The sequence below is a fragment of the Chlorocebus sabaeus genome, chromosome 26 (genome assembly GCF_047675955.1).
Source record: "Chlorocebus sabaeus isolate Y175 chromosome 26, mChlSab1.0.hap1, whole genome shotgun sequence".
NCBI classification, from domain to species: Eukaryota; Metazoa; Chordata; class Mammalia; order Primates; family Cercopithecidae; genus Chlorocebus; species Chlorocebus sabaeus.
Genome location: NC_132929.1, coordinates 25,886,186 through 25,899,901, shown reverse-complemented (window position 1 = coordinate 25,899,901; position 13,716 = coordinate 25,886,186). Strand labels below are relative to the sequence as shown.

The 13,716-nt window shown below is 44.6% G+C and overlaps 1 protein-coding gene across 3 annotated transcripts in view; it reads right to left on the bottom strand.

The window, feature by feature from the left end:
• Window positions 1-4,968: 4,968 nt before the first annotated feature.
• Window positions 4,969-13,716, bottom strand: part of SLC27A2 (solute carrier family 27 member 2) — a 53,748-nt gene continuing 45,000 nt past the window's right edge. For 2 of the 3 annotated variants that reach the window (XM_008016677.3, XM_038009972.2), the window contains 3 exons: window positions 12,271-12,368; window positions 7,384-7,514; window positions 4,969-5,435 (listed from right to left, as the gene is read on the bottom strand). In XM_008016677.3, the coding sequence (XP_008014868.3) occupies window positions 5,259-5,435; window positions 7,384-7,514; window positions 12,271-12,368 (406 nt within the window). In that variant the 3' untranslated portion in view covers window positions 4,969-5,258. Of the gene's footprint in view, window positions 5,436-7,383; window positions 7,515-12,270; window positions 12,369-12,412; window positions 12,560-13,716 lie in introns of those variants that run through there. The other variant, XM_038009973.2, reaches the window with a different exon arrangement.

The following is a 13,716-nucleotide window of genomic DNA, read 5'->3' as shown; positions in this document are numbered from 1 at the left end:
AATTCACCTTGGATTTGTGCAAAGGTGACTAGGCATTTCACAGGGCGAATGGGAGAATAGGGAGAAGGCCAGCCTAGACTTGGAAGAGTCAGGAATGTGAAAAATTAGAAAAAGTGGAAAGTGGTTGATGTGAAACCCCTCTGGGTTTGCTAACTGGTGCTTTTTGAAGAAAGGCTCTTACTCTCCCACAGAGACTGGGAGTCAGGGCCCTGTGTTCAGGGGTTGACTGGAACAAACAGTTAAATCTTTCGGCAGCTTTGAGTTTTCTTAGGCAGGCACTTTAAGGTGGGCTAGGATCATCTCAGGGATGTGGCCTTGAGCTGTGAGAAATTATGTTAGTGTTTATTCACGTCTTTATAGGCAAAAGTTGAGGCCTAGTTGAGAAGGGGGCTCAGGGCTCAGAGGAGCTTGACTAGAGTTCGGTCAAAAGAATCTTTGTTAAGAGTTTAAAGCTTTTTTTTTTTTTTTTTTTTTTTTTGAGACTAGTGCTTTCTCTCTTACCCAGGCTGGAGTGCAGAGGCACGATCATGGCTTACTGCAGCCTCGACTTCCTGGGCTTGAGCGATCTTCCTGCTTCAGCCTCCCAAGTAGCTATTTATTTATTTTTGAGATGGGGTCTCATTCTGTGAGTGCAGTGGTGTGAACACAGCTCACTGCAGCCTCAGCCTCTGAGGCTCAAGCTGTCTTTCCACCTCAGTGACCCGAGAAGCTGGGACTACAGGTGCACACCACTATGCCTGGGTAATTTTTTATAGAGACAGGGTCTCCCTATGTTGCCCAGGCTGGTCTGGAATTCCTGGGCTCAGGTGATCCTCCTGCCTTGGCCTCCTAAAGTGTTGGGATTACAGGCATGAGCAACCATGCCTGGCCTGGCTAATTTTTAAAATTTTTTGTAGAGACAGGGTCTCCCTATGTTGCCTAGGCTGATTGTGAACTCCTGTGCTCAAGAACTCCTCTTGTCTTGGCTTCCCCAAATGCTGCGATTATAGGTGTGAGCCACTGCACCTGGCCAAAAGCTGAAAACTTTCCCCTTGTTCTCTACTAGTGATCCCTGAGCTTTGCTGCATACTGGAATCACTTGGAGGTCCTTAAAAAAATACTGATGCTTCATTCCCACTCCCAGAATTGGTATGGCACGGGCCTGGGCTTTGGTATTTTTGACAGCTCCCCAGATGATTCTAGTGTGCAGTGACATCTAGGAACCACTGCTTTAGACTGACATGCTACTCAAAGCAGCATGTGTGCCCTAAGCGTTGGTGTCCCCAAGTGATTCTCATGTACAGTAAAGTTTGTGCACTGCTCTAAGCCAGTGATTCTCAAACTGAGTCCACATCAGTAACACCAGGGGGGCTTTGGCTTGTCAAAACACAGATGTCTGGGCCTGCCCCCTGAGTTTCTAATTCAGTAGGTCTAGAATTTGCAGGGTCCAAGAATTTGTTGGTCCAGCAAGTTCCCTGGTGCTGCTGATGCTGTTGGCTCAGGGACCACACAGAACTACTGGTCTATGACAATACTCTCTTCCTGCAAGTACTAAGTGAGATCTTAGTGATGCCAATTAGCTCTGTGATTTTAGTCATGTCACTCAACCTCAGGCCTCAGTTTTTTCATTTATCAAGTAAAGAGGGTTGACTAGTTACTCTCTAGGATTGCTTTTAGTTTGCTATAGCAAATCATAATACATGTGTATGTATCTAGCAAGCAGATATAAGCTCTAATTGATGTAAATTTCCAAGAGCAATTGCAGGCTTGAGATGACAAGGTGCTTCTTGATGCTGGACATTTCCTGGGGCCTGCACTTTGAGTCACTTGATCTAAGAGCTGAGTCTCAGTTAGCAAGGGATAACCCAGCCCGGAGGAACTGAGTTACCCACTAAGTAAGTGCACATGATGTATAACTCAGGATGTCAGTTATTCCCCAAATGTGGCCCCCATCCCACAGCATTACCCTCACCTGGGCATTGTTAGAAATGCAAACTCCAATTCTGGTTCGGGGGGATGGGACTCAGCACTCCATGTTGAGAACATTTCTTGGTCCATAGCAGGCACTCATGAAGTGCTTGTAGAGTGGATGTATGAATGAGTGACACATTTAGCAAATTATCTCTTAGGTTGAGTCACTGCAATTAGTTAAACCTACCATTTTTCCTTTTTTTTTTTTTTTGAGATGAGGTCTCACTATGTTGCCCAGGCTGGACTCAAAACTCCTGGGCTCAAGTGATCCTCCTGCCTCAGTCTCTGGACAGGATTATAGGCAGTCTCTAGTAGCTGGGATTATAGGCACACCCCACCAGGCCTGGCTAACCTTACCCATTTTAATACTGATTCTCATTAGCTTCCATTTCAGAAGCTGACATTTCCTACTTTTATCCCCAAATTATTTTGGTGCCTATAGCATCCCATCTATGCACTGATTACAGGTTTCCAAACAATACATTTGAAATCAAAGCCCTGTTAGATAATTTACATGGATATCAGCTTATTTTTTAAAATTCAAATATCCACTTATATTTTCAAATGAGAATGACTTGTGCAGATACTTCTTGGACACAATTTCTTACCCTTTTAAAAGAGAAAAATCAGTCTTTAAGGGATTATCTCTCACAAGTGATGGCTTACAATTGTTTACATACATGCAAACCTAGGGGCTGAGGACATTGTAGGGGTGTCTCTATTTATCTCAGTGGAGCTGTGTTACCTGGCCAGATTCAGGGAGGTATGGGAAAATGGGAGACTGAGGAAATCATCAGGCTGGGAGGCAGAGCTGGGCAGGGTGTGGATGTGAGGACCTGGGTCTCTGAGTTTCTGACTGGAAAGTCTAAAACATGGGTCAAATGAGATCGTGGCAAGCAGGCTCTGGTTAATATAACACGAATATTCTGGCCAACAGTGTAAATGCTGACCTCTTACCCAAAAAGATACCCCTTGTGACACAGAATGAAGCCACTGCTCTAACATGACCCCTGCTGACATCCTGCTTCTCCTTTGACAAGATTCCAGGTAACACAATTGCACAACGTGATACTCAAAGGCTGTCCTATCTCCCACTACTTGGGTTCCTCATTCTCCTGTAACTCAAAGGCAGAGAGAATTTTGCAAAAATTCCCAAGTGCTGACTCACAAACAATAATCATTTTAATTACTGGCAAAATTCACAAAGGTGCAGCCTGTCTAGAATTTTCTTTAGACCCTCCTCAAGTCCTCGATGTATACTAAGCACTCAGGAAATGTTTATCGTTAGGTATAATGAGTGGGGGCAAGGATTTTGGTCATGATTCTTCTTAAAAGTCACCCAAAAGAGTGAAGAGAGTAAAAAAAATATTTCTAGTACTCTGTTGGGGCTGGGGGTGGCAACACCTCTCATCATATATCATTGAGGAGTCCTAGATATGTTTGCCTGGGGCTTTATGGGGACTCCACTGGAGGAGAACTGGCAAGCCATACAAGCTCCTGGTCATCTGAAGATGTCCTCTAGGGAGGGAAACTCCATGATGGAAACTTCTAGGGAGGCTGTGGTAAACTCGGGCCATGCTTTCTGGATGAGAACTCAATGACCGTGATGCTCCCATGGCCTAGGACAAGCTCTAGGTAAGGTACATGTCGTCTTGAGTGCTGCCACCCATGACCTGCTCCTGGAATTCTGTTGCAGCTCATACATGCAGAGGTAAAGCAATTAAACCCAGGAAGGGAGCAGCTAGGTCTAAGGAGAAAGGGCTTAGGTGAAAGAGCTCCTCAGAATTTCCCAAAGCTTCCTGTGCCATCCTAAAGGTCCTCCTGTCCTTGAAAAGGGTCTGTGGGCAGGAGACTGGCTTTGGAGTGAAACCAGTTGCCATCTGGGGAGTAGGGGCACATGTAAGTGGCACTCGGGTGCTAACTGGACAGCTGGGACTTATCTGGCCCCTAGACATATTTTGTTTGGGATGCATAGAAGTTTAAACAATTTTGAGACTTCAGATTTCAAAAATTGGGAGATTCACATACATATCTAGATTTCTGTTTTCTTTTTAAAAAGCCAGTCAAACCTAGTAGTTGTGTGTGTGTGTGTGTGTGTGTGTGTGTGTTGGGGGCGGGGGTTGTAGATCAACTTTAGTGACACTAATGTTAATAAGTTCTGATGGATTTCTGTTTTCTGAATAATCAGAAAATCCCAGCAATACTTGACCTATATTCAGCTGACTGAAGCTTAGTGGCTGTCCCCAAGTTTACCACATTCATTTGTGACCTGCTTTTCTCATCCACATTACCTATGTGAATTCTGAAGACACCTGAGTTTGCAACTCCTGATGTAGCTAAAATGTATTGAACACTTTTTTTTTTTTTAGATGGAGTCTCACTCTGTCACCCAGGCTGCAGTGCAGTGGTGCGATCTTGGCTCACTGCAACCTCTGCCGCCCGGGTTCAAGCAATTCTCCTGCCTCAGCCTCCCGAATAGCTGAGATTACAGGTGCCTGCCACTGCGCCTGGCTAATTTTTGTATTTTTTTAGTAGAGATGGGGTTTCACCATCTTGGCCAGGCTGGTCTTGAACTCCTGACCTTGTGATCCACCTGCCTTGGCCTCCCAAAGTGCTAGGATTATAGGCGTGAGCCACTGTGCCTGGCCTGAACTCCTTTTATGTACAGAACTCTGATGCCATAGAATTAGGCTCCTGTAAAGACTATAGATGGCATTATTACCTGTTGGATAATGCTGCCTATACACAGTGGACGGGATGCCTCTGGGTAGGGAAAGTTGGCCTCCTCACATTCGAGTAGATTTCCATTGTGTTGGCCTCTGCTGATCCAGCCTCCTCACCCTACCACCCCTCACACCCCACCCCCCGTCTCCAGCCAGTTTCACCTAGAATGTCATTACTCTCATGAATGGGACACGTATGAAAAGTTACCAGTGAGAACTTCAGGCTTTGGAGTAATTGACACAGGCTTTGTCTTAGAATAAAGTGAGGAAAGAACACAGAGACGGTGCCATCTCACATGTTGGTGTTCATTTAATTTACTATGTATTTTAAAAAATAATGCCTTCCCTCCAACAAGCTCAGTTTGCAAATACAAACAGTAGGTGCACACTGAAAAATAATAATCTCTAAATCTTTTTACTTGCAAAGACTCAGCTGTTATTTTAAAAAGTCTCCCTTTACTGGTATGCATAATTTCCTAAAAAAACTGCATCTCACAATCTTCAATCAAATTAAAGTTGGATTATATCATGTGACTGTCCATTCAGTTTCTTTCTGGAAATGTGGAGTTATCCTCCTGGGAATATTCAGAGTTTCAGGGTTTTAGCACTTATGGCATTATAGATGTCCTCAGTCATAGGCACATACGTTTTGGCTGTGTCGTCCAAGAAATACAAGGCATCTTTGATGACAGCGGGGTTAAAGCCCTCCTCCACCAGGGCCACTTTGCGGTGTTTAAAAGTTCCAGTGATCTCAATGGTGTCCTGAAAAACATCAAATAATCCACATTGTGGTTGCATTTAGCAATAGATTGGGATGCAGGGCAAGGGGTAGGGGTGGGGCATGGAGATCTAGCAAATCATTGGCATCCCTGGCTCATGTGACAGCTGGGAAGTAAAAGTTAAAAAAAAAAAAAGTTTTCCATTTTGATTTATTTTTACATGGACAGATAACATTGTGAGTTTTTCTCATGTACAATATGATGTGCTGAAGTACACATACATCGTGCAATAGTTACATCTAGCTAGTTAACAAATGGATTACCTCACATACCTATCATATTTGTGGTAGGAGCAAGTAAAATCCACTCTCTTTACATTTTCTAGTGAAGTGAAAGTTTTGTATGATACCCATACATTCTATTCGCTGGTCTCCATTAGGGAGCCCTTTGTGAGGTATTTTTTATTCCCTTAAAGCTTTAGGATCACCGGTGGGGAGGGAGGACCTGCCAATGATGAGATACCTGTGCATAGATTTCTGAGCAGAGGGGTGGTGCTTACTGCTTGGTAAGGCTTCAGGTACCACTAGGATATCCTGACTTTAGGTGGGAGTAGAAGGAGGGATCATTTACAGATAAACTCTGTTTTCTCAGTCTGCTTATCTTGTCTACTAGATTGAAGACTGATTTTTCCTTCAATTAATATGTTAATCAAAATATCTGAGGATATTTCATTTTCATGCCTCTTTACCATCTAGTTGCAAAGCGAATGTCGGTGCTTCATGAACAGGAATAATCCTACACACACAATATCTGGAATCTTAAGACTTCCTTTGTCAAGTCTTCAACTATAGAATCACAGAGCTCAAAGTCTAAAAGTGAGAGTGTTAAACCAACCAAAGGGTTAATGTTGGAGGAAGAAAAAAAAAAACCCCTAGCGGCGATAGTTAAGTCTTAGGCAACTCCAGCTGGCTAACGCCCAGTTAAATTTCACACCATGGAAAGGTGTAGAACTTCTGTGGATTTCTGTATTCTTTAAAACTGGAAACAACAAACAGGGTCAGAGCATTTCTATTTGCGATGTCTGTCAGGACTCACCAAACAGACTTTGTGAGTTATGTGCTAAGACTCTTGCTGAATGAACTGGTCTGTCATTGTAACGAGAAAGGGATTAGAATTGGATTTCCGCTAGCTGTTTTCTGATTTTTTTTTTTTTTAAGACAGGGCCTTGCCCTGATGCCCAGGCTGGGGTGCAGTGGTGCACTCATACCTCACTGCAGCCTTGATTTCCCAGGCTCAAGTAATCCTCCTGCCTCAGCCTCCCAGGTAGATGAGACTACAAGTGTGTATCACCATGCCTGGATAATTTTTTTTTTTTTTTTTTTTTTTTTTTTGGAGATGGAGTCTCACTCCGTTGCTCAGGCTGGAGAGCAGTGGTATGATCCTGGCTCAGGCTCACTGCAACCTCCGCCTCCCAGGTTCAAGTGATTCTCCTGCCTCAGCCTCCCGATTAGGTGGGACTACAGGCATGCTACACCACACCCAGCTAATTTTGTATATTTAGTAGAGACAGGGTTTCACCACATTAGCCAGCCTGATCTTGAACTTCCGACCTCAGGTGATCCACCCACTTCGGTCTCCCAAAGTGCTGGAATTACAGGCGTGAGCCACCGCGCTCGGCCTTTTTTAAAATTTTTAGTTTTAGTAGACATGAAGTCTCACTATGTTGCCTAGGCTGGTCCCAAACTCCTGAGCTCAAGCAATCCTCCCACCTCGGTCTCCCAAAGTGCTGGGATTACAGGCATGAGCCACGGCACCCAGCCAGCCTGATATGACCACTTCCTTATGGGTCTATGACACTTCTTTCTGAGCCTCTTGGAAAGTGTGGTGATAATTTGGCAAATGTAGTCATCCTGGGAGAAGGCAAGTTGTTCCCTAAGAGGTAGGAATCTCCAAGACATCAGATCATTGAACTTGATAATAAGAGATCTCACCTGTATTCTTAGAAACCGGGGCCTCGCGTAACTAGGCAGGTAATCAGCAATGTGCTGAAAGAGTTTCTTTCCATCAAATTCATGGTTTTCTTTCATTTTGATGGAGGCCATGCCAATGCGACCCTCATGATCTAGAAATAAAGTGAGAAAAAATTAGATGTGTTATGGCTATTTATGATGCTTTATTAGTTCAAAGAACTGTGGAATCAGACAACTTTATAGCATGGGTTTCATTTGGATAGTTGAATTTTTATTACAAATACCTGTCAAAGATAATCTAAAGTGAATGTACTAATATTAATAGTAATAACAACAGTTGGTTGACTATTATATTCCAGGCCCTATACTAAGTGTGTTATATTGATGATCTCACTTAAGCCTCATAACCTTCTGAAGAGATATAGATGTTATCTCCATTTTACAGATGAAGAAACTGAGGCTTAAAGACATTAAGAGACTTATTCGAGGTCAGACATCAAATACTAGGCAGGGTATGGAATTGAATTCAGGCAGCCTGGCTCCAGATCCTGTGCTTAGAACCATCATCCTTTTTAGCAGCCTATACAAACACATCTGGGTAGGGAGTAGGTTGCACTGGTGGCGACAGGAAGTTATTTTTGACTCCAGTGAAAGTCCTTGCTCCACCGTCAGGCACGACTTACTGAGCCTGGATTGTTCTTCAGGTTGCAATGTCAGGTTTGTTGCACCTCTGGGCACAAATATCACCTTGGAGACCTACTTATCCGATCAAGGTTCTAATAGCTTTTCTTGTCTGCATTTTGGAGAGGATGTGCTACAGGAGGTGAAGGCAGGCACAGGGAGCTGTTTTGTGCACTCCTGTTAAAGGCCCATTAGTCCCAAGAGGAGGTGCCCTTCACAGAGAGAACAGATCCTACAGCAGGATATTTAGCCCAGAGCAGTTTCCAACAATTACGACTGCCTTCTTGTGAGGACAGTGGTAATTAGGTATTAATGTATCTTTTACCTGATCCAGCAGACCCAGCGGGAGTCCCGATCCACTTCCCTCAACTGCTCAGCTGTAATCAGAGAGGAGACAGGAGCCTCCCTTGGTTACCTGGGCCCCAGCTTTTGAAATCTCTGCCATGGTGATTGTGTGTTTACCGATAGCTCTAAAGAAGGCAAACAGCAAAAGGAAAAAAAGATGCCCCCTCATTCAGTTTGCTTCTTGTCTGAGAGAGAGAGAGGCAGGGGCACTAGATCCTCTTAGTTTAGGGTCTCTAGCACCTGTCTTAGAAATCTCAAGTGTCTCCAATAAGTTCCTTTTAGAATTAAGGCTCATGCAACAGAAATCCTCCGCATTGACCATCTCTTTGCTTCTTGCTCTGGTAGCAGCAACGCTGGACCTAGGGGCAAATGGGTCTGTTAGGTCTCAGGCCTCTGCCCCGACTCTCGGAGGGTGGTTTGGGACTAGTTCAGCTCTGGAGGGATGGTTCCAGCCTATAGGAGTTCTGGGCTAACTGTAAAGGTCAATTCTGGCCAAGGGTTCTCTAGAGCTGCACGGTCTAATATGACATCCACTGGTTATTTGTGGCTATTAAAACTAAAATCAATTATAATATTATGAAAAATTCAGTTGTTCAGTTGCACTAGCCACATTTCAAGTGTTCCATAGTGACATGGTGGCTATTGGCTATCATGCTGGATAGTGCATATGGAACATTTCCATCACTGCAGAAAGTTCTACAGAGTAGTTGGGCAGTTCAGGTGTGAAACCTAGAAAAAGCGAACTCCACTCCAGGCCCAAACCTAGAAACTCTCTCTTGGTCCAAAGCCGAGATGTGTGACTGCCTTGTCCTGAATCACCCATAGTGGAAGGATGCCTTACTTCAGACAGTCTAGCTGCATTTCTACTCTGGAATGGGACTGGCCTCTGTGGATGGGGGGCCAGACAACAGCAGTTGTGGCATTGAGAATCACAGAATCTGAAAGTTGGGAGGGACTTTAGAATGTATCTCTAATCTTTCACTGCTGCAAGAGTTCTCTCAGGATCCCAGGTGGACATCCAGCTTCTCTTTACATGCCTTAGTTGGTGGGGGCATTTCCTATCCTGGGAGACAAGCCCATTCTATGGATGGTTCCTTTGGTTACAGGGGAGTTCTCAGGCTAAAATTGGCTCCCTGGTCATTTTAATCCATTGGTTTTAGTTGTGATCGCTGGAGCAGCACAGAACACACGGGCTCCTCATCCTATCTGACTGTCTGCCAACAATGTAAGACTGTCAACCTCCTCCCCTTTGTTCTGTTTCAGTGGCTCCCAGAACTCACTGATCATTAGATTCACTTGGGAATTAAAAAAAGACATGTAGATTCTGAGTCCCACACTCCAGAGCTTCTGGTCCATTAGATCCAGGCTTTAAAAAGTTTCCCAGATGGTTCTGATGATTGGCCAAATTTTTGGAGCCACTGGGCTTTAGTGCTTTAGTGTGTGTGTTTTTTAAAATTGTGATAAACATATAACATAAAATTTATCATTTTAACGTTTTAAAGTGTACAATTTGCCGGGAGTGGTGGCTCACGCCTGTAATCCCAGCACTTTGGGAGGCCAAGGTTGGGGGGGTGGTGGATCACCTGAGGTTAGGAGTTCGAGACTGGCCTGACTAACATGGTGAAACCCCATCTCTACTAAAAATACAAAATTAGCCGGGCATGGTGGTACATGGCTGTAATCCTAGCTACTCAGAAGGCTGAGGCAGGAGAATCGCTGCTTGAACCTGGGAGGCTGAGGTTGTAATGAGCCGAGATTGTGCAATTGCACTCCAGCCTGGGTAACAAGAACGAAAATCTGTCTCCAAAAAAAAGAAAAAAAAGTGTACAATTCAGTGGCATTTTACACACTTACAATGTTGTACTATCATCACCAGGATCTAGTTCTAATGCATTTTCATCATCCCCTAAATCAGACTTTCAGTGTTTTTAAGAATGTCTGGGGCGTTTGTGCCAGCACAGCTTCCTGGCCCCACCCCAGAGATTCTGACTCGGTAGTTTGGGGTGGGCCTGAGAAATTGCACTTGTAACAGACTCCTGCGCGATGCTGACACTGCTGATCCGGGGACCCACTTTGAAGAACACTAGGCTAGATCCTTCCGTTTCATCTTCTAGATTCTCTCGCCTCATACATTCTCTTTTGTGTGGTTATTCTTTTTAAAATCAAGCATTTAGACACATACACAACATTTGAGGAAGGGTCTGCAAGAGCCCAGGGTGGCACAATGGCTGACAACCACAACTTAGACCCTTGTGTTAGCTCAGCATAAGGCCTGGGGAGTTCTCCAACAGGAGTATTCACACCCCTTTCCATTCTGTCCCTCTCACACCAAGATGTGGCCATAGTTCCCTTGTGTCATTGTCCCAGAGTTGGGGAGGAACAAGCAAGAGATATTCTTGAATATTCTTTTTGTTTTTTTGAGATGGAGCCTCACTCTGTCACCCAGACTGCAGTGCAGTGGTGAGATCCTGGCTCACTGCAACCTCCATCTCCCAGGTTCAAGTGATTCTCCTGTCTCAGCCTCCTGAGTAGCTGTGATTACAGATGTGAGCCACCACCCCTGGCTAATGTTTATATTTTTAGTAGAGATTAAGTTTTGCCATGTTGGCCAGGCTGGTCTCAAACTCCTGACCTCAAGTGATCCTTCTGCCTCGGCCTCCCAAAGTGCTGGGATTATAGGTGTGAGACACCGCATCTGGCCTTAAATATTTGAGACAGAGTCTTGCTCTGTTGCCAGGCTGGAGTGCGATGGCACGATCTCGGCTCACTGCAACCTCTGGCTCCCTGGTTCAAGTGATTCTCCTGCCTCAGCCTCCCGAGTAGCTGGGACTACAGGTGCCCACCACCATGCCTAGCTAATTTTTGTATTTTTAGTAGAGATGGGGTTTCACCATGTTGGCCAGGATACTCTGGATCTCCTGACTACCTCGGCCTCCCAAAGTGCTGGGGTTACAGGAGTGAGCCACTGTGCCCGGTCTTGAATATTTTTTAAAAAAGAACAAGCACAAGGCCATGTAGAACTGTCACAGCTTGAGAAAGAGGGACTTCTGGATTTCTACTTTGAATATGGGTAGGAATCCCAAATATGAGTTGTGGGGGAATAGTAATACCCCTAGTACCTTATATTTGCACAGTAATTTGGAGGCCGGAATCCTCTCTGACATGTATAATCAATGTGATTTATTGTCACAACAACCCTTATGTATATATTTGATAAATATATGCTTAGCATTGATGTAATTAAAATGAATTTGTTCTCTTGACAACCTTAACTGCAGGGCTGGCATTATCCTTAATTTTAGTGATTAGCCGGCAGTCAAACAGCCGGCAGATGTTGAAGCCAGGATTCAAGGTCAGATATTGGCCCTCCTGACTCTGCCGGCAGAAGCAGATCTGTAGATGAAGCTGTGGTGACAACATTCTTGTGTGATGATTCTGAAACTTAGTGGGGTGAACTGGGCTTAGAAATCTTAAAAAGAAGAGGTTGTACAAAATCCACTTTTCCCCAGCTTTTTCTTCTAGCAACTGCACTGTCTCTTCTTTGTGCCTCATAGTTCGGAGGCCAGGACACCATTTCCCAGCTCTTAAGCATGACACGACTTTTCTGGAGGCGTGCCAAATGTGGCGTGGAGCTCCCATATTTGAGGCTTTGTTTGCCTGAGAGCCCAAGAATGGCTGGGAGCTGAACTGAAGAGAAGGCCATGTTCAGATGTACTGAGCTGGCTTTTATAATGGAACATAAGCCAGACATAAGCTCCTTACTCCCTGGCAGTTGAAAGAGCTGTTTAACTCTGGATGGCAGGAGAAAGCAATGACAAACCTGGGCTAAAATTATGTTCAGTTCCTCTATGGGTTTAGGTACGGATCTTATCTTGTATATACCTGGCACATGCACTCCATAAACATTCACTTCTTGGACAAAATCAACCAGTCCTACTATATCAGCAACTTCAGTGGTGGCCACATTTTCCCCTTTCCACCTGGAAGAAAGGACACATTGAGCAGAGGTCAATGGTGGTTTCTGGCCCAGGTCGCAATGATGGAGAGCAGCTGTTTCCTTTAGATTTCTGCATGGTGCTGATCTCGTGTTCCTCATCTTGGCCCCTCAAACTCCCCGACTTAGTCCTGGCTGGGGTATCTTGCTTGAGGCATGAAAGGGAAAAGTATAGACCTAGATAACAAAATGTGGAATTTCAATGTTACCACATGAAACACAATACAGGGAATAATGTTCTAATGTTAAAATACAGCCCTGGCTAAGAAAGGCACTGGAAATTAGAAAGAAATCTCAATGATTTTCTGCTGTGTTTAGGTCTCTCAACTTTTCAGTTACTAACTCAAGTTGCCATTTAATTCAGTTGGTGACGTTCTCTTTAATAGAACTTCATATTTTATTTCAGGGTCTCATGGCAACAAGAAAGGAAAACATATACTTCAGTTACAGGGAGATTCTAATGTTAAAGCCAAACCAGGTGCTATTTTTTCACTTAATAAAGAGTGAAATTTTGTTTTCATTAATTTTTTTTTTTTTTTTTTTTTGGCGGGGGTGGGTAGAGTCTCACTCTGCCACTTAGGCTGGAGTGCAGTGGTGCAATCTCAGCTCACTGCAACCTCCGTCTCCTAGGTGCAAGTGATTCTCTTGCCTCAGCCCCCCAAGTGGCTGGGGCTACAGGTGCGTGCCACCATGTCCAGCAATTTTTGTACTTTTAGTAGAGACGGGATTTCACCATGTTGGCCAGGCTGGTCTGGAACTCCTTACCTTAGGTGATACACCTGCCTCAGCCTGCCAAGCTGCTGGGATTACAGGCGTGAGCCACCACTCCCGGCCCATTAAAAATTCTTTAGCCCTCCCAGAAGTATCTTCTTAATGGCATGAAGATGGCATAAAGTGATATGGATCTTAAGACATGGAATAGTAGAGATGGAAGGACCCTGCGAATCATTGTGACCCTCATCTCAAGGGCAAAAGGACTGAGGTTCACAATGGATACCTGTCTAGATACCACTGCTGTTCAGGGGGGAGAGGTGAGCCTGGTTCTCCTCATTTCACCTGCTGTCTTTCTACTGCAGTTAGAGAACTTCCACCCATTCCTCATTCATTCATGCAAAAAGTGATTATGTGTGTCAGGCACCATGGTACGTGCTGGGGGTGAACAGGCAGACACAGGGCCTGCCCTCAGGGAGTTTACACAGGAAGGAAGCTGTGTCATGAGGCTGGAGGACTGTGCTATGGTTGGAAGTTAATTCCATGGTCTATTAGGACTTCCAAACTTCCTTGCACTGACCTGGGGGTTCTGCAGGAAACCATCTGGTTGGGGATGAAAGGCG